At 46.5% G+C, this 18073-nt stretch overlaps 2 protein-coding genes across 10 annotated transcripts in view; one reads left to right on the forward strand and one right to left on the reverse strand.

The window, feature by feature from the left end:
- The window catches only part of HSF4 (heat shock transcription factor 4), a 30644-nt gene extending 23700 nt beyond the window's left edge, over positions 1–6944 (reverse strand). For 6 of the 8 annotated variants that reach the window (XR_014957905.1, XM_085589657.1, XM_085589662.1 and 3 more), the window contains exon 1: positions 2731–6944. Coding sequence is in view for 6 of the 8 variants with exons in the window: in XM_085589657.1 (XP_085445783.1) it covers positions 2731–2853 (123 nt within the window). In the remaining 2 variants the exon portion in view is untranslated. Of the gene's footprint in view, positions 1–862 lie in introns of all 8 variants that reach the window. The other 2 variants (XM_085589656.1, XM_085589658.1) reach the window with 2 other exon arrangements.
- Positions 6945–7016: 72 nt separating this feature from the next.
- On the forward strand, positions 7017–16931 carry TRADD (TNFRSF1A associated via death domain). 2 transcript variants are annotated; one of them, XM_021535259.4, is made up of 5 exons: positions 7017–7152; positions 8352–8503; positions 11043–11320; positions 12123–12315; positions 13257–16931. In XM_021535259.4, the coding sequence occupies exons 2-5, from the start codon at positions 8362–8364 to the stop codon at positions 13562–13564; spliced, it is 921 nt and encodes a 306-aa protein (XP_021390934.4). In that variant the 5' UTR covers positions 7017–7152; positions 8352–8361; the 3' UTR covers positions 13565–16931. The 2 variants fall into 2 exon arrangements, with proteins under 2 accessions (XP_021390934.4, XP_085445796.1); XM_085589670.1 differs by lacking the exon at positions 7017–7152 and adding an exon at positions 7355–8248.
- Positions 16932–18073: the final 1142 nt, after the last annotated feature.

Below are 18073 nucleotides of genomic sequence, written 5' to 3' on the forward strand. Positions count from 1 at the left end.
AAGAGCTAAAGACACCAGGGCCTGCACCATGCTGGCAGGGAGGGGTCTGAGACCAGCACACCACAGTCATCCTCCTGCTGTGTTCAGTGCTATTACATCAGACAGAGGTGTGTCAGCCTGGCTGGGCATGCCAGGGGCTGGTTTGTGATACAGGACAGTGTTTTGCAAGAGCCCTCAGGCTCTGTGTGCAGTAGGAGGTACCAGTGGTGTGAGTCCCACCTCGCACCCATTGAGTGTCTGCAGCTGTGAGGGTGCTCTCAGGGAAGTCTGGAAGTCTCTAAAACAGGGAGTGCAATCAGGGCTGCTCAATCCCAGTGCAGCTCAGTGACTAAAGAGGGGCTGGTGTGTACCTGCAGCCTGCCCATGGCCACCAGAAAACAGCCAGCTGGCAAACCCTGCTGCCCTACACTGCATTTCCATCACCAAATGGTGCCAGTTGCCTCTGGCTCAGGCTCATTTTGCAGCTCTAACAATTAACACCCACTAACACGGGACTTTGGGTCAGCTGCACTTCTTGCTCCTTGCTTACTACTGCAAACACTGAACATGACTGTGCCTCAGCAGTGCTCTTTGACCATTTTTGGGGTCTTTCCTATCATTCCTTACCCTATGCAGCAGAAGCAAAGGCTGATCAAGCACTTGAAAGATTCACTGACAGCCTGCATGCTGGAATTATCCTCACAGACAGTTTGCCGACAGGACAGCAGGGACCAGGGTTTCCCAAAACTGCAGACACTGCCCTGGGGACAGAGCTGGTTTATTCTGCTTCTCTTGTGCTTCTGCCTCCTTACTCTGGGATACAGCTTTGTGTCCCAGGCTGGACCCACTGATGGAAAATGAGAAGCACAAGAGTTTTGTGTACCTTAACAAGTCCTTATGGCCTTTCATGAGAGGCCATTCCTTTGAATTCAGGGCCACAATGTTCTCAGAAGCTGGCACACTCAGAAAGGCTCCTACAGACACAAGAGGTCTTGGGGTTACTGTGTGCTCACCGGTGAACTGTACATGTGTCAGTTTGTTCCCACACTGCAGCTGTGCCGTGGCTGTTTTACACCATGGGAGCACAAACTCAGAGAAACTCTGGAAGTCTTCTCTGCCCAAAGCAAAACTGACTCTGCAGCACAACAATCGTGGCAGATGCTTATCTCAACTGCTTTTGACAGAGCCAACAGGACAGACATGTTGTGCTCTGACAAGACAAGTGCTAGTCCAGGAATTTGCCAGTTCTCTCTTACTGCATTTCCATTTAAAAAATGAATTTAATTACTTATTGTCCAATCTACTACAGACACAGAGAGCAGAGTTTTCCTTTCCACCTCACAACAGACTTTAGTGTATATATAAACCATTACTGCATTTCCTCTCCATCTCTTCTTCATCCTAAGAAACAGTTCACAGGTCCTTATGGGTCCTGTTTTCTAGAACTACTGATTACACCCAGAAATCTTAGGCATACACACAATCTCTCAGCTCCAACATCACCAATATATAGAAGCTGAAGAATATGAGAAACATGGATACCTGCAACAACAGGAAAATTAGACACCTAAAAGCCTAACCAAAACCTCCAAGGATATAGCTGCATGTTAGTTTCCAGGAAATCAAAGCACAGTGATGGTCAATCTAAAATAACAGTGTTCTAAGTATAACAGAGAGGGGACTATTTACACAGGTTAGAAAATTATTTATAGCTTTAAAATCCTTATTTAAAATTTAAAATTTGGTGGTTCTCAGAGGTATGGCCATGTAATACCAGCATCAAACAACCATGGTCACAGATATCAATGCAGCTGAAATCCTGTCTCAGGTTTGGAATGAAAAGTCTACTGTACACAAAGTATATAAAAGAAAGGCTGCTTTAGACATTTTTACCACCTCTCTTTAAATCTGCTTTTGTTAGATTCTTGATTTTGGAAAACAAGTTTAAGTACATAGCTTATCTAATAACTCCCTGCTGAAAACAAATCATACTACTTGCAGCAAGTTGTAGGTCAAAACCACAATGTGGTATCAATTGTTGTATAAAGGGGACAAATATTTTTTTTTCTGTGCTTGCAGTTAGTATATTAATGCCTCTGTGAAAAATAAGAAGCCAAAGCAAAGCAATCTATCCCTGTGAAGCTGTACAGACAATATATACCCACATCACTATTATCATCACACAGACTCATTGAAAAATCAAGTAAAGCTCTTCCAAAACAATTCAGGGTGCCAGTCTGAGATCTGTTTAAATTATAGGTTTGAATCTGAGTTCTGAGTGCTCTTTATCTGCTGCCTTCCACCCAGACATTTGTGAGAAGCTGCTAAGAAGCACATGTGAGATAACACCAAACAGCAGTGAAACTTTTTAAGGGTTTTGCATATTTCCTAGAAAATGTTAGGGAGCTGCAGATTCAAGCAAGGTGAAAAATATTTCTCTCAAAGCATGTGGAATTCTTAGAATCAGAAAATTAGACACTTTTTAGGATGTTTCAAGTGAAATGTGTAAATATCATCATTAAAACACCCACGAAACAGTTGCCCCTCTGAAACAGAAATGCCATGATATTTCAGATAAATAATACCAAGTATATCCAAAAGCGCCTGTTCTTGTATCCTGTTTTTGCACTCTGCCAGGGCAGCACCTGCCAAGCAGAGGGCAGCTCCTGTGCCATGCAGTTCTCAGGCCTCACACCTGGGTTTTCCCTGTTGTTGCAGGCATTAGTGACACCCGATACCTGTTGTACTTACAGAACTCCAGCAGATGAGATGGTTCGTTTCAGGGTCTTCCACCAGCGTCCAGAGTTTTGTTAGGAAGGCTGGGACATTGCTGGAGTATCCATCCATCACCAGAGAGCTGGGTGAATCCTGCATAGCTTTGCAGTGTCCCGGCTAAACTGACCCCATTGCCCTGGGCGCGCCTGCGTCCCTGCACGCGCCCGCGTCCCGCAGAGAATGAGCCACCCAATTTTATCCCAGGCCAGTGGAAAGTAGGCGTCCAGGGAGTCACATCAGCAGTGCTGCTCGCACTCTTAAAAACTCAGCACAATGGGATGGCATCACCAGCCCCAGAGAACAATGCACAGAATGAAAATGCACTGCAGCCGATCTCGCAGAGCTGTGAATAAATACGCAGCGTCATGCAAAGGGAACACGTGCTGCCCACCTTATGCTGGGAGGTGGGCAAGTCACCAGAGCAAACCCACCTGCCCAGAGTCTGTGGGACACCCAGGCACAGACATCCCAGGTGGCTGAAGGCACCTGAGTTGTTAGTTTGGAATTTTCTTGTTCTAAACTTTGGCTGGCATAGACGAAGGAGAGCTGGCCAGACCCAGGCTGTACATCTTCAGCAAGACTTTGAAAAGTCAAAAGTGTAAGCAGGTTTAGCTACTATCTTATTTGTCAACAGAAATTATTTAGCTCTTGCATGAGAAAACAGGATGCTAAAAACAGCTACACATAGAGTCTATTAGACAATATGGTTTTATCTTTAATATAAAATCTTAAATAGCTCTAAATACATGTGTGGCTTAATGCCAGAGTAATTTCAACTCAGAAACTGCTCTTTAAATAATATCATAAAATATAAAATCAATATTAAATTTTTCTGAGGTCCTTAGCAAAAACTTGCAAAGCTCAACATTCCTGCTAAAAAATGGAACAGATTTCTCACCTGATGCCTACAGAGTCCTTTAAGGCCAAACACTGAAAGAGTCAGGAGGTGAGAAGAGACAAGATTAGTGTCAGGATAACAGTGCATTAATTTTTTCTTGTCATTTTCAAAGGGCAACTTAGTGTACTAAGAATGTGGTATTTCCCCTAAAACCGAAAACCAGCAAGTGACACAAATTTTATATAAGCAGGTGCTAGTCATGCCAGGTAAAATCATCACACATAGAAGTCACAAGGTCAGCAGTGCCATGGAAGAGTGGAGTAGATGTTTGACACGCACTGGAAACAAGGATCAGGCTATTCCTGCAAAGGTGCTTGGGCAGAGGACCCCACTTCTCTCACCTGACCTCTGTGAAGTGCCAAACAGAGCTGGAAGGAACAGCTGCAGCCCCCTGTCTGCGTACCTGGAAGTTTCTGTGTCCATCTCAAAGAGAAAGATAATACAATATTCAAACAAGGATTTCTTCTGGGATGTAACGCCACGGTTCTGGCTCTGGAGCAGATATTTTAACAATTCAGTCAGGTATAAACATGGGAAAACATCCAAAACTGCAATTAATTCTCAATAGAATTGAGAAAAATAAAACAACAGCAACAAAAAAAAGGGCCACACACATTAGAATTTAACTAACAAATCAAACTGGACTACAGAGGTTTCAAACTTGAAATTTCACTATATTTTGAATTTGAACTTTAAAAATTATGAAAATCTCTTGGTCAGTTATTTCACAGTTTGTTTTGGTTTTGTTTTTGTTTTTCAATTAATCCTAAGAAGCTGAGTGATACTTTTCAAGAGTTAAAAATGTCAGATGAAAGCTTTTTGGGGAAAAAATGGTCTTTTTTCCTACAGTGAGGTTTTGCTACTCTGAGTAATAAAAATGCAAGGGAATTTTCTGGTACTGCTGCACTGGTATTCAAAAAGCTGAGACAGATTTCTCAAACTGTGGGGGAAAAACCTCTTTGCAAGCAGAAGCTCTGCACAGAAAACAGCCTTACATATCCATTTTTTTACTGATAGTGCAACAGAAGGCCTAGAGTAGAAACCAGCAGCTTAATGATGGTGGTCCTTGCCTGGGATGAGATGTTGCAGTTTGGAAAAAAATCCTTTTTTGACTTTGACTCCAATTTGCAGAAACTGCACTTAAAATGTCTGACACAATAAGGGAAACATGTATTTTAATCAACCTTTCCTGTGAACTATAATGCAGAAGAGTAAGTGTCTGGGAAGAAGGTTTAGAGCATCAGATCATTACCTAACTTTTCTATTTGCCTTCTTCCAAAATGTGTTGCACCTCTCTTCTAGATTTCTGCACAAACTACACTCCCACCATGACATGTTTTTTCAGCCCTCTCATATTTTAAAAGCAAATATTTCCCTTCCCAGGCCAGCACTGGAGTGTGGGCCTGATCTCACAGTCTCACTCTGAATTTCATGGCACACCCTCTCTGGGGCTGTGGAAGCCCCAGGTCCCAGAGTCACAGCACTCCCTCAGCAGTGCAGGTTTCATTTAAATAAAAACCTGTGCACCAAAAGAGCCTCAAAGAAGAGCTGGAGTTGAAACCCATGAAGCAAGTACGGAGCAGCAACGCAAAAAGCGTAACGCAGAGGGGAACACAACTGCACGTTTTTCTAGAATGTGCTGCTTTGAAGCGTGACTCCTTACTGGGAGTGTGAGGTGGCAGCAGCACAGCAGCTGTGCTATCTTATCTGCCATCATATCAGCGACAACCCCCTTCCCACCCAGCCCAGCTACAGCACCAAGTGACACCATCCTGCTTCCTTCCTGGGAACTCAGCATCTTCTGCCATTTTCTCTGAAAATCACCTTGACAGCTCAGACATTGTTCTTCTACTTTTAGCTGCTTTTAATACTGTCTGTAACACACATCAGCCAAAGTGTTACAGCAAAATGAGATCTCATATTCAGCTCCTTTTGTTTTATGATTTCCTTAAAGCCTTTGGAGCCATTAAGAAGGATCATAAATCTCACAGACTGTAAGAGTGTGCTTGTAGCCTTCTGACTGCTGCCAGCTCAGGGCAGCCTGGCCCATCCCAGCCCCAGCCCCCCAGGCAGACTTGCCTCTGAACCCTGACACCCCAATTCTGTGCCAGCTGAGCCCCACTGAGCCACAGCCTCTCCCCTCACTACCATCTTTACTTCTCAAGTGGGAAATAACAAGATGAAACTCCAAGTGCTCATCAAGCACTTTGATTTAGCCCCAAGGGATGCTCCCAGAAAGTACACACTCAGCAAGGGTCAGCAGAGGAGAAACCTGGGGCGCAGCTAACCATTCTTTTTTTACCCCCACAATATACAGAAGGCAGACTGGCTTCAAGGAGAGAACATTTCCAGGACATGGGTGAGTGATGCTCCCCACAGCAGTCACACTGTAGTTCCCACCTGGTTCTGGGAGCCAACACTGCTTCAGGTTTGGCTTTTATAGTGAAATGTTGGGATGTTCAAGTTCACTTAGCCCTATCAGACAGACCTTTAAATGTATGAACTCATTTGCTAAAACTGTTAGCAAGTAAATGCTTTGTTTCCAGAAGCATTGGCCCCATCAGGCTTGCTGACCCTGAAGGGGTCTGTGGAAACTGCCTGCCCCCCTGGATCTGACCCTGTGAACCAGAGCACCCAGGAGATCTAGCCTAGGTTAACCCCTTTACAGTTCTATTTGAATCACATCTTTGCTTTAGCAAATGAATTAGGTTTATTGTTAAAATGCCGTTGTTTTAAAATAGCATCAGATATATAGGTATTTTTAGTGTTTTAAAATGCTTCCTGCTCTTTTTAGCAGTTCAGGCGCCCAATTTACACAAACCACTGCCAAGCCAGAGTGCCTGCAGCTTGCACGTCAGCCCAAAATCTGGCCCCAGGCCCATGCCAGCTTTTCACCAGCTGGGGACAAACAAGGGAGCTGCTGTTATCCTTCAGCTCACAGGGCACCTGTGCAAGGCAGATGCAGCCTGGGCAGGAGGCTGCTACCTGAGGAGCAAAGGAGACCCAAATCATGCTTTGGCACAGAATCTCTCGTGGACTTGGGAAATGCTGCTTCATTCTCTCCACCTATCCAAGCTCTCACCAGCAGCACTACGGGGAAAAGCTGACAACTGCAGCCTCCGTGTGTCAGCCACAAGGCACGCAGGGGCTTCAAGCCACCGCACTGGCCTCCATCCCTAATGGTCCAGAGAGATCCGTGCATGGCATCCCTCGGGCAGCTCTGGAGCCACCTGCACGGAGTGCTTCTGACAGATGTCACACCCTCACCTGCACCAGAGCCACCGAGCTGTGTGGGCGGCCTTGCGGCGGGGACACCTGAGGCGTCAAGGTGTCCGCAAGCCCCTGCCCCCGGGGCGGGCCCGGACAATCAGCAGGCACCGGAGGGAAGCGCCGCCGGCCATTCCAAGGGCTGTTGGGATTTACTTTCGCCTTCCCGTTTCCCCGCCCGCCGCGGCGCCGCGCCGGGGCGGAAGTGTGGGGCCGAGGCCGGCGCTGAGGAGGTAACGCCGCCGGGCCGGGCCGGGGCGGGCCGGGGCGGGGGTCCCGCCGGGACAGCGAGGGGCCGGGCTGGAGGGGCCGCTGCGGGCTCTCGGTGCCGGGCTGGGGGCACACCGGGCACCGAGCGGGCAGCCGGGCAGCGCCGGGCCCGCGGGCGGCACAGCGCGGCGGGATGGAGCCGGCGGCTGCTCCGGCGCTTTTCCCTTTGGGACAGCCCCCTCACAGCCCGGCTGTGACGGGAGTTGAGCAGCGGCGGCCTGACGCCTGCCGAAGTCAGCGAAAAGGCAATGACCGTGATGGCAAACGTGACTTACGGTCCGGGGCTGGTTTTGGAAGCACCCGCAGCGGTTTGGCCGGGGGCTGGGACGGGGCAGTGCTCGCTGGACGGGAAGAGACCCGCTGGGTTAACACTGCAGAGGCACAAGAGCAAAGGGCATTAACAAAGCAGAGGGGTACCCCGAGCTACAGAATCACCGAATGGTTTGGGCTGGAAGGGACCTTTCCAAGGCCATCCAGTTTGACTCCTCTGCGGTGACCGGAAACATCTTCAACTAGGTCTGGTCTCTCAGAGCCCAATCCCACCGGGCCTTGAATATTTTCAGAGATGGGGCATCCACCACCTCTCTATGCCTGTACCTTGCTACCCTCACTATAAAAAATTTCTTGATATCTAATCTAAATCTACCCTCTTTTAGTTTAAACCTATTACCCTTGTCCTGCCTGTGTAGAGTGTCCTGTTACAAGAGCTCTGGGCCCTGTGAACAACCAAGCCACCAGGACCTTAAGGAAAACGTCTCTGGTTGCAATAGAGCTTCAGTCCATGGGAGCATGCCACAGCCAGGACTGCTGGGTGGTCCCTGGAGTGCTTCAATCATTTCACATTTTGCCAGCTTGGCTAGTCAGAGGCACACAGACTGAAACTCTGCTTCAGAGTACCTTTGGACTTCGAAATGAATGGACTGCAGTGGAAAATGAAAGCAAAGCTTTGCGAGCTGCTCTTTTTGGGATATGGTGTCCCACTGTGGTGTGCTTTACAGAATAACAGTAAACCCCTCAAAGGCTACACTTGCTTCAGCAACATCAGCACTGCTCCAAGAAGTAAGAGAATATCCCCATAAGCTGTTGTGCCTGTGCTATAACATTCTCCTGGCATCAGGACATTTCCCTTATGGCCTCTGAGCTTGCCTGTGTGATTTTGCAGGGTGCTGAAGATGGCAGGCAGCTCCCCTCCTTGGACTGGCAGTGCTTACCTCTTCCTTCAGTCTACCTGCAAGACCATCGCTCTGCCATCCCTCTACGAGAGCTCCCAGAAGAAGCCTTGTGTGTTCAAGGCCCTGAAGCTGGCGTTAGCAGGTACCCATCCTCTGGTATCTTGGTGTGCAGTGCCATGCCTTTCTTTAATCTCACCCTCACGGGTAAGGAAAGCTCATGCTCACTCTGTTTAGGAAAGGCAATGAGGTGGAGCAAGCTCAGCACAGGTTCACCAAGATGGCTGGGGGCTGGAGTACTTTTCCTATGAGGAGAAGCTGAGGGAGTTGGACCTGTTGAGCCTGAGGAAGAGAAGGTTTCAGGGGACCTACCAACAGCTTGCTGATACCTATGGGAGGGAGAGATGGAGCCACACTGTTCATAGTGGTGCATGGGGAATGAGAGGCAAGAGGCACAAATTGAAATGAGAGGTAGACACCTGACAAAAGAACAAATGTTTCCCCCATTAAGACAGTCAGGCAGTTGCCCAGAGTGACTGTGTACTCTCCATCCTCAAGGGCTTTCAGACAGACTGGATAAAGCCCTGAGCAACTGGTTCTGACCTCAGAGCTCACCCTGCTTTGCATAGGAGTTTGGGCTGGACACTTCCTGGGCTTCCTTCCAACTTGAACCATCCTGTGAATTATCAAACTTTATGAATGTTTGTTTAAACCCATTTATGTAACAGGGGAAAAGATTGCAATTGCTGTGAAAGAAGATTTAATTGCTGTCTTTATACCACCACAGAAACATGATTTCTGCTTTGAGAAGCTGTTTTCTAAATCAAGTAATAGCCAGTATAAATTAATTTCTATTCAAATTCTGATATAATTCAAATTCAGATTCTGATATAAGCAGACACACATTAGCTTGAGGTGTATGTAACCCTATTTACATAAAAGAATTACTTGATATGCAAATAGCCATAAAACCATATATTTCTCTATCCACCCTTGACCAAGCACACTGCAGGGTGATAGTAATTTGAAGAGTTTATCACACTTACCTAGGAAGACTCGCAGTGGTTACACAGTTACACAGCTGAGACTCTATTGTTTAATTGGGCTTGTCTAACTATTCTGCAGTTTCTTCTGGAAACCATGCCAAGTCAGTTTATCCAATACAGGCCTGCTCATTTTGCAGCTCATTCCAAATACAGGAAACAGGAAGCAGGCAGCCTGATACAGTTGTCCAGTTAGGCTTGATTTATTGCTGCTCTGTGGCACTGAAATGTGAATCTACTCACACATTTAAAGGACAGCTCACAAAACTGAAATCCTATCATGCTTATTCAGACCTGAAAAGGACATGAAATCTTAAGCTGCCCGAGGTTTCATGCAGAAGTGCCTGCAAAGTCCCATCTTTTGAGGCTGCTTTACAGCTGTCTTGTACACTCTTCATAAGGGTTTCCATGTCTGTGCAGCTTTCCCTCCACAGCCCTCTTGCCCTATTATGGAAGTTTTGTTTAATAAGCACTCATAAAAAGCAAAGCATGAAGGAAATGATAAAAAATCATCCACAGTGAATTTAAATATCTTTTCTAGGTGCCTAAACCCATGTGTCAGTTACACATGTGGTCCAAACTAGACCAGATGCAAACAGGACTTAGTAAACATGTAAAGCCACTGTTAGATACTATACTTTTAAATACAAGGTTACTTACCCTGCTTAATGTGGAGCACACAAGTCTGCCTTGTCTTAAGATTGTCCTCCATGCCATGACACGTAGTTTAGGTATTTACCTGATGTAGGGCCAGTGTGAGCTGGTGTCTCCATACAGCTCTCAGTGACAGCCCATGAGGTGCAGTCAGGTCTGGAAGTAGTACAGCAGCCTCACAAAGGCCTCTGCTGCAAAAAAAAGAGAAAAACACATACTTAGAACTCATCAGCAGCATGTAAAATCCTGTGGAGATAAGGATAATAAGCACAGCTAATAAAAATTAAATTCTGCTGGGAGAAGGAAGAATTAAGTCCTGGCATTTTCTGTTTCCACATCGCTTGTGCTCCTCCTGCACTAATGTTACAGGGTACATCCCTGGCTTCTCCTTGTTTAGATTTTACCATTAATTAATTTTCTGTGCAAAATAACAAGTCAAGGCCCAACCTCAAGCAGCTTAACCCCTGTGGCAGGATCTGTCATTTGCTGTTTGTGAAACATGTTAAAGGCTCAGAAAAACAAAAGTTACCTCTAGGCACAGGTGGAGAGGAAACACTGAGTTTCTTTCCAGGACCTCCATCACTGCATAAAACTCCAGTCACAAAGACTGAAGGCTGACTGAGCACTGAGGTGAACTGAGCTTTCATCTATAAAACTTTTGTATGCTACCAGTTTATCATAACTATCTCCGTCCTGGAGATGGAACCTCAAATTTAAAACTTGCCCTTATTAGGGCAGTATTGATATAATTACCTGGGATGTAGTTCCATACATCTTATGTTGGACACCATACTCATGGAGATCAGTGGAGGCAGGGCAGCATGAACTTAATCTTTCCCTCTTGGTTTAACACATTTTTCCATCCCAGAGGACTTTATCACAAAGAGATTGCAAAAGCTCCTCTATTGCAGGCTTGCTGTGGATGGGTGGGGTCTGTGTGGGCTGGCTCATGCCTGGATTGTGACTGTGCTCCCTTCTCCCTGCCAGACTCCACTGGCAGCGTGAATGGTGTGGACATGCTCAAGGTGCACTGCAGCCACCCACACCTGATAGTCCAGCTCAGGTTCTGCAAGGAGGAGAACTGCCGCCGCTTCCTGCAGAGCTACCGCGAAGGAGCACTCCAGAAGTCCCTCCAGAGTCACCTCCAGCTCTGCTTGGCCACAACCATGGTGCCTCTGGAAGTGGAGCTGAAGGCTGGCAGTGAGCACCTTGACAAGATGCTGAAGGATGAGGATCGTTGCCTGGAGTGCATCTACAGAGAAAAGGTGAGTGAGAGAGGGAGAGAGGCTGGACAACAATGAGGAGGGGTGGCACTGGGCTTGCAGAGGTGGGTGCAAGTCTTGTTCTGATGGAGCATTCAGTCCTTTAGATCTTAACTCTAATGTGGAGAAATAGCTCTGCCCTTCCTCAGAAAAAAGGGCAATAGAGTTACCTAAAGCAGCCTGCAAAGAGCCTGCTAACTCTCTGTGCCTTCTGTGTATAACAGCTAGCATGGTTGTTATCCCCACTAAGACAAGGAGTTCTAGACAGTGCAGCTTACACACAAGTGTCCTCAGTACAGCTGTGAGGCAGGCAGAGAGGAGCAGCCCTGGCTGGAACCATCACTGCTCTGCACCTCCCTCCCCTGCCTCACACACCACCTCCTCCCAGAGTGGCAAAGGTAACTGCACCTGGAAATGAGCAGTGGAAGTGAGTGCAAACACTGCACATCACAAAAACTTGTGTCAGAGGACACACAGCATCTACTGGCAGCAAGAGTAGGCTGCCCTTCTGAAGGCAAAGTCTCTCTCATCTGACTTCTGGTTCATTGCACACTTTGGTACTGGCACTCTAATCCTGCTTGCAAGAACAGTGAGATCTTGTCATCTCACGACAAGGCACTTGATATGATTAAACTCACTGACTTGTTCCCCTCCTCTTTTTTTTTCCATCTGGAACTTTAGCTCTGGTTCCTCTAAATGGTTCTGAGAAACAAGCATTCACTATCAATAGGAATATTAGGCATCAGCAAGCACAGCTTTGCAGGCTGGTGTCCCTGCAGAGTCACTGATGCTGTTTGTGTTACAGCCTGACCGCCTGCCAGATGAGGAGATCATGGAGCTGGAGGAAAGCCTCAAGAGCCTGGTGCTTCACCAGAGCACCAACAACAATATGGCTGCAAAAGACTGCTCGTCTCTGCAGTCCCCATCTCAGCCTTATCCTCCTCAAGGCAGCTCCCTTCCCATACAACTCACCTTCATCTTTCAGGGACAGCAGTTTGGTGAGTAGCTAGAGCTGACCAACAGAGGCCTTGGTCTGACTCACAGCCCAGGAGGGAGAATTATCATGACTACATATTGGGGTCTACCTCAGAGAAACCAAGCACTTCCCAGCATCCCATAAGAAAGAAATTACAGTAGTCCTAAGATATTGCCATGATGCTTCAGATCAGTCATCAACCTGTTTTCTTTTCAGGGGTGGCACAGAACCACATATTTCAGAGTTTCTGTCCCTTCCACGGTCCTCACATTTTAAAATGAATAGTGGAAGGAAGACTGTAGAGTATTTTTCTCTTCTTCTATGTCACTTGGTTGAGGTGAGTTAATAGTGTAGGTTGGATCAGGCTGGGGGAGTTACCATGGACACCCTCAGCCCTGCTTTCAGACAGGACTGATTTGTCCAGGCTCCCTCAATTCACCAGCTGGCTTTGGGGGTCTGTCCCTACAGAGGGTTTTCAGAGAGTCTCAACAGCAATATCAGCTTGAGATAAGCGATCATTTCTGAGCTTGCTTAAGTTGTGTATAGTCTCCAGTGCTTAACAGCTGAGGAGAGGGCTCCTGTCAGCATTTCAGTGTTTTGAGGATGTTTAGATAGGGAACAGGGGATTTTGTCAGAAAGGCCTTTGAAAGGCTAAAACAAATGAAGAGGGTGTCCATCCCAAAAAAAAAAAAAAAAAACCAAAAAACAAAAAAACCAACTCTGGCAAACCACAGGACAGTTCTGAGGGAGAAAAAAAGAAAATAGGCCTTGCCAAGCTTGCAGGGTAGGGGCAAGCCCAGATGCTTTGTTGTTGTGGGAGGATTTCTGTAAGGGAACAGCTGGGCAAGGCAGGGAGCTCAGACTCCCTGCTCCACAGAATACTGACCAAACCTTGAACTGGCCCAAGCTGCATCACGCCAGCCAGGAAACTTCTGTGTCTTACTTGGCCTCTGCCCCTTTCAGACAACAGAACAATCACACCCGACGACCACCAGAAGTTTGCCAAGTCCGTGTCCAAGAAGTGGAAGCAGGTGGGTCGCTCTCTGCAGAAATCCTGCCGGGCCCTGCGTGACCCTGTCATTGACAACCTGGCACTGGAGTACGACCGAGAGGGACTCTATGAACAAGCCTACCAGATGCTCCTCAGGTTCATCCAGTCCGAGGGCAAGAAGGCCACCATAGCACGGCTGATCGCAGCCCTGGAGGAAAACGGGCTCGTCAGCTTGGCTGAGGAGCTCTTGGGCCTCCATTCCACTGAGGACTGCTCCTAGAGCCCAAAGGACAGTGCCACTGCTAAGGGCTTTCCTGCTTTAGCTACTGTATGAAACTGCTGCCAGTGTCTGGGAATGTAAAGTCTTGAATATCACCACAGATTTCCATCTAGGTGGAAATGCTCAGGGGAGAGGTTCTGTGTTTGCAGAAGCCAGCATGGACCTCTGACTTTCCTTATTTCATTGTGTTTCCAGAAATATAGCACTACCTTCCTGTGAACTGGTGAGAGGCTTTCACCCTGACTTCCTTCAGGACTGTGACAGGGAAGCAGCCAGACAGAGAGCCCTAGGGGAGAATGAGGGAGAGGAGAAAAGCAAGCAATGCTTCTCATAGAAGCAGAAACTGCCACTGCTTCTCAGGCTGTGTCCAGGGCCATCACCTGGAGAGCTGCAATATATTTCTACATGGAAGACATTTTTGCTCTTAGCCATGACATCAATTAAAGAAAAAGGAGAAAGTAAAGAAAAGTCAATTTTACATTATTTTCCTTCTTTCTTTGAAGAACAAAGAACATCCATGGCAAGAGTATCTGTTCTGCCCTGCTCTGTCATAGCTCCTTCCCACCTCTCACCACCTGAAGGCTTTCCCACTACCTGGGACAGCCACAGTCTTCCACAGGGCAAAAGATTGCTGCTGTACAACAAATGGCAGACACTGAAGAAACAATATGGACAAACTCAAATTCAGGCAATGATTGTCAACATTTTTCTCATCTGTGGTAGACAGTAATATGTTGATTAGCTCTTGCCTGCCAGCCTAAGGGAGCCTGCAGCTATAGAAAACAAAACAATGCTGGAAGAGTCTCCTCATCAGCAAGTTACCTGTGGAGCATGGTTTGGAACTGCTGCCCTCAGGGCACTGCAGCATCAAATGCCATCCTCAGACCACAGAGCTGAGCAATCACCAGACTCAGCTGGCTGCTCCTGCCTTCACTCACTTCCTAACCACCCTCAGGCTGGAGGGAACAGCTCACCCTGCTGTGTCCCACAGGTGCCAGGACCTACAGAGAGCCTTTCCCTGACACTGATGTCACTGTGTGACAATCAAACATCAGCTGAAACCATGCCTGGATTTATCTGCACTGATTTTTAGGGTAAAAATGGTTTACAAGAGAAATCTCCCAAACCCTAGGACTGACTCCTGCTTTCAGTTCTTGTTTCATGTGTGAGTGAATCTGTTTCCATCTTGCCCCTTGCTTCCAAGGAAGCAGGACTTCATGCAGGCACCATCTCTGCAAAGACTGTGGCTCCATCACCTTTTACTAAGCCATTCTATATCAGTGCCATTGCAGTTTTATCTCCTCCATTCCTGCTCCACATCCTACATTCTCCCTTCCAGTAGTACCAATGCTCTTCCCAAAATGAAGCTATTACCTCTCTGACAGTTTACCTTTTGGGACTGACACAGTGGTGCTGATCTTAGCTAATTTAGGCTACTGTGGAACCATACCTCAAAGTATATAGCTTTCCTTCCAAATCCGAGCTGGGGAACTCTCTTTGCCAGAAACCCACCTGACAAATCATATTTTAAAAAACTAAAAAATCAGAAATTTGAAAATTACTTTAAGAGCAAGAGAGTTTGGTCTTCATTTTGCAGAATTTACTTTTTTAGGAAAACAAGGTCATATGCATAGCCTGCTGTCCCATTTGCAATTAATTTGTCTAAGCTCTCAGACCAACCATATGTTCACAACTTGCACATATAGTTATAAGGCAGCCACTGAGTAGTGAGAATTACTGTTTTTTGTAGCATCTCAAAATGCTAAAGTCTCATTATTCAGCATCTACTTCAAGTCCAGAAAACTTTTTTACTGCTCTTACTCTTTTACAGAAGACTAACCATGAAAGCTTTCTTCTGAATATAAACGTTTTCTTTCTGCCAGTAACTGGCATGTGTATTTCCTCTTACTCACATATTACCTGTTAGAATTCCCTGTCAGAAGTGCCATTAAGTGCTGGAGCCCCTGGCAACATTTCTGGAATGTCATAATCTCCAACAGCATTCACAGGTGCCTTCATTGCAGAGACTTGAAGGAAAAGGGTTTTTCAGTGATACTCCATGGTGAAATTGTCTCGAGCACATGGCATGGTTTAGGACATAGCAGTGGCTGTTTTATACCTCTACATAAGCCATGGACAGTGCTGCTGCTGGAGAAATTTGCCTTATCCCAGTAACTGCTCTTCTCTATATACTGAGATATATCTGTGAAAAAGAAAAAATCAGGGGTGATGGTAGTGTTTCAGAATCAATCTTAAAAGCAAATCAAGGTGCTAACCAGCTGGATATAAAATCTGAAAAAGAAAAACCATAAAACCAACAGCAGAAATCAGACCAAAATGTGCTTACAGGAAGACATCCAAGAGGGCTTTTTTTTTCTGGTACAGATTGTTTTTGTAGTTTTAACCATATTTCTGATTTGAAGGAGTCTCCATTCAGTCTGCCAGAATGAATAAAAGATCCATCCAAAGGAGAATTTGAATGATTTGTTTTGGCATAGCTGACCTACAGTGTTCAAACAGATGATAACAAAGAGGAGAGTGAAATTAAAATGCTCACCAGCTATACTTTGACATGAGATATCTGATAGAAGCAAACCTGACAGGATAGCCTGTTACAAGATTGTCTCAAAGGAAAAGATCTGTTTATTTTGCCATTAGTTTCAAAGGCAGGTTCAGCAGTGAGGAGCTGTCCTGCTGTCTGGGTCACTGTCTTCCCTCTGCTGTTCCCAAGGGACCATACCCTGACAGCTGCTCACAGACTCTGAAACCAGGAGTGAACATGGGCAGAATGAGGAGCTCAAATTCACCTTAATTGATGATTTAGTTAAACTGAAAATTCTGGTGAACCTCTGGTATCTGTTGTCCTTAAACCAAGGAGGTAGAAGAAGAGGAATCAAGAGGGTTTCTGAGTCTGACCCACATATTGGAGTGTGTGCATGACACTGGTGCTTTACACTGGACAGGGCTCTGGCCATGTGTCTTTTTTATGGAGATGAACTCAAGCAGTAAAGCAATTTAAGGCCTAGAGTCAATAAATGTGTATTTTTTTATTCTCTGGATTGAATTTTAAACCCACTGAAGGGAGCTGATTGTACATCTCTAATAGAAACCTGTTTGAGATGTGTGGTTAATGTCTCTTAGTTTTCAGTGGTTAGCAAGGAAAAAATCCCTTGCTGACCATTAATTCCAGATTCCCATGATATTCAGCATCAGATCTGGTTCAGCCATCTACAGCTGTGGACTGCAATGCCAGGCATACTGGGGTCTAGGACATTCAGCCTCCAAGGAATTGTCTTACAGAAAAAGTTCTTTGGTATATATTTTTCCCCATTCTTTTTTAGAAATAAATATATACTTTTGATGAAAACTGCCTCAGAGACTTTAATTGAACGCTTAGCTGCAGTAGTAAGAGCAGGGGTTACTGAAGTTCTGGCCACATTTGGTGATCACCTGCTCCACCCTGAGGGTGGATGCCCAGCAGGGCTTTGCCCAAAGTCACACGTTTCTCCTGACATGCCAAGGTTGGTGTCTCACCTGCAAGGGAACAGCTCTGATTAGAAAACCAAGCTAAGCCTCTGTGTTTGTTCAGTTTCCAGTTACTGCTTTGATGAGCCTTTTTCAGCCAGCATGGCCAGAAGGGGAGGTTTGTCCCACCCCTGGCACCTGGCGGAGCTCACTGTGTTTCTTTCAGTGCTGTTGGATATCTGGGACTCCTCTGAGGCCACAGCACTCTAATCTCAAGTGCTTCACTACCAATGAGCTCTCACAAGGAGCTGGAATATAAAATCTTCAGCAGTTTTGCACAGAAAGGTGCTGGCTGACCTGACAGCTGAATCCAGGAAAACTCCTTTTGCCATGAACTGGAGCAGAGATGTATTTTACCCTGAATCTCTTAAATCTCAAACACTTTGAAAATCACAAGATCAGCCCTTCTTTATCTACCACAAAGCTCAATTTCCAGCTGCATGGCTTGATGCCTGCAGGAACACAGGGAGGGCTCTGCCCTACAGCAGCTGGAAGGACACACCACAGGGCTGACCTACTGAGGAGGGTCAGAGAGATCACTGCCCCAAGCTTCTCCAACAGTGACTCAGCACAGGATGGGCCAAGGGCATCTTTGCTGGCAGTGAGAGAATAAACCAGCCATGGATCAGTGCCCAGGGAACAAGGTCCACGTGAGACAACCACCAAGGAGAAGCACCCACGGAGAAACTCCTCCACCTCCAGGCTCCCTGCATGACTCCAAGCCACGGCAGGCACAGGGGCACTGCACATCAATGAAAACCTCTCATACCATGGGAGCAAGCAAAAAGGGAGGCAGGTCCCAGAACCTGGGTGAGGAATCACAGTGGAAATAACTGCTGTGAGTCCCTGTGGTCCAGGGAGCAGTTCCTCCCCAGCCGAGCAAAGGCAGACAGGAGCTGGTCTCTGCCTCTGTGACCATCAACCCCTCCTTACAGAGCAGGGATGGTAAGTAACCTGGGGCTGCTGCAGAAGGAAAGAACAGAG

The sequence above is a fragment of the Lonchura striata genome, chromosome 11 (genome assembly GCF_050655825.1).
Source record: "Lonchura striata isolate lonStrDom1 chromosome 11, ASM5065582v1, whole genome shotgun sequence".
Classification (NCBI taxonomy): Eukaryota; Metazoa; Chordata; class Aves; order Passeriformes; family Estrildidae; genus Lonchura; species Lonchura striata.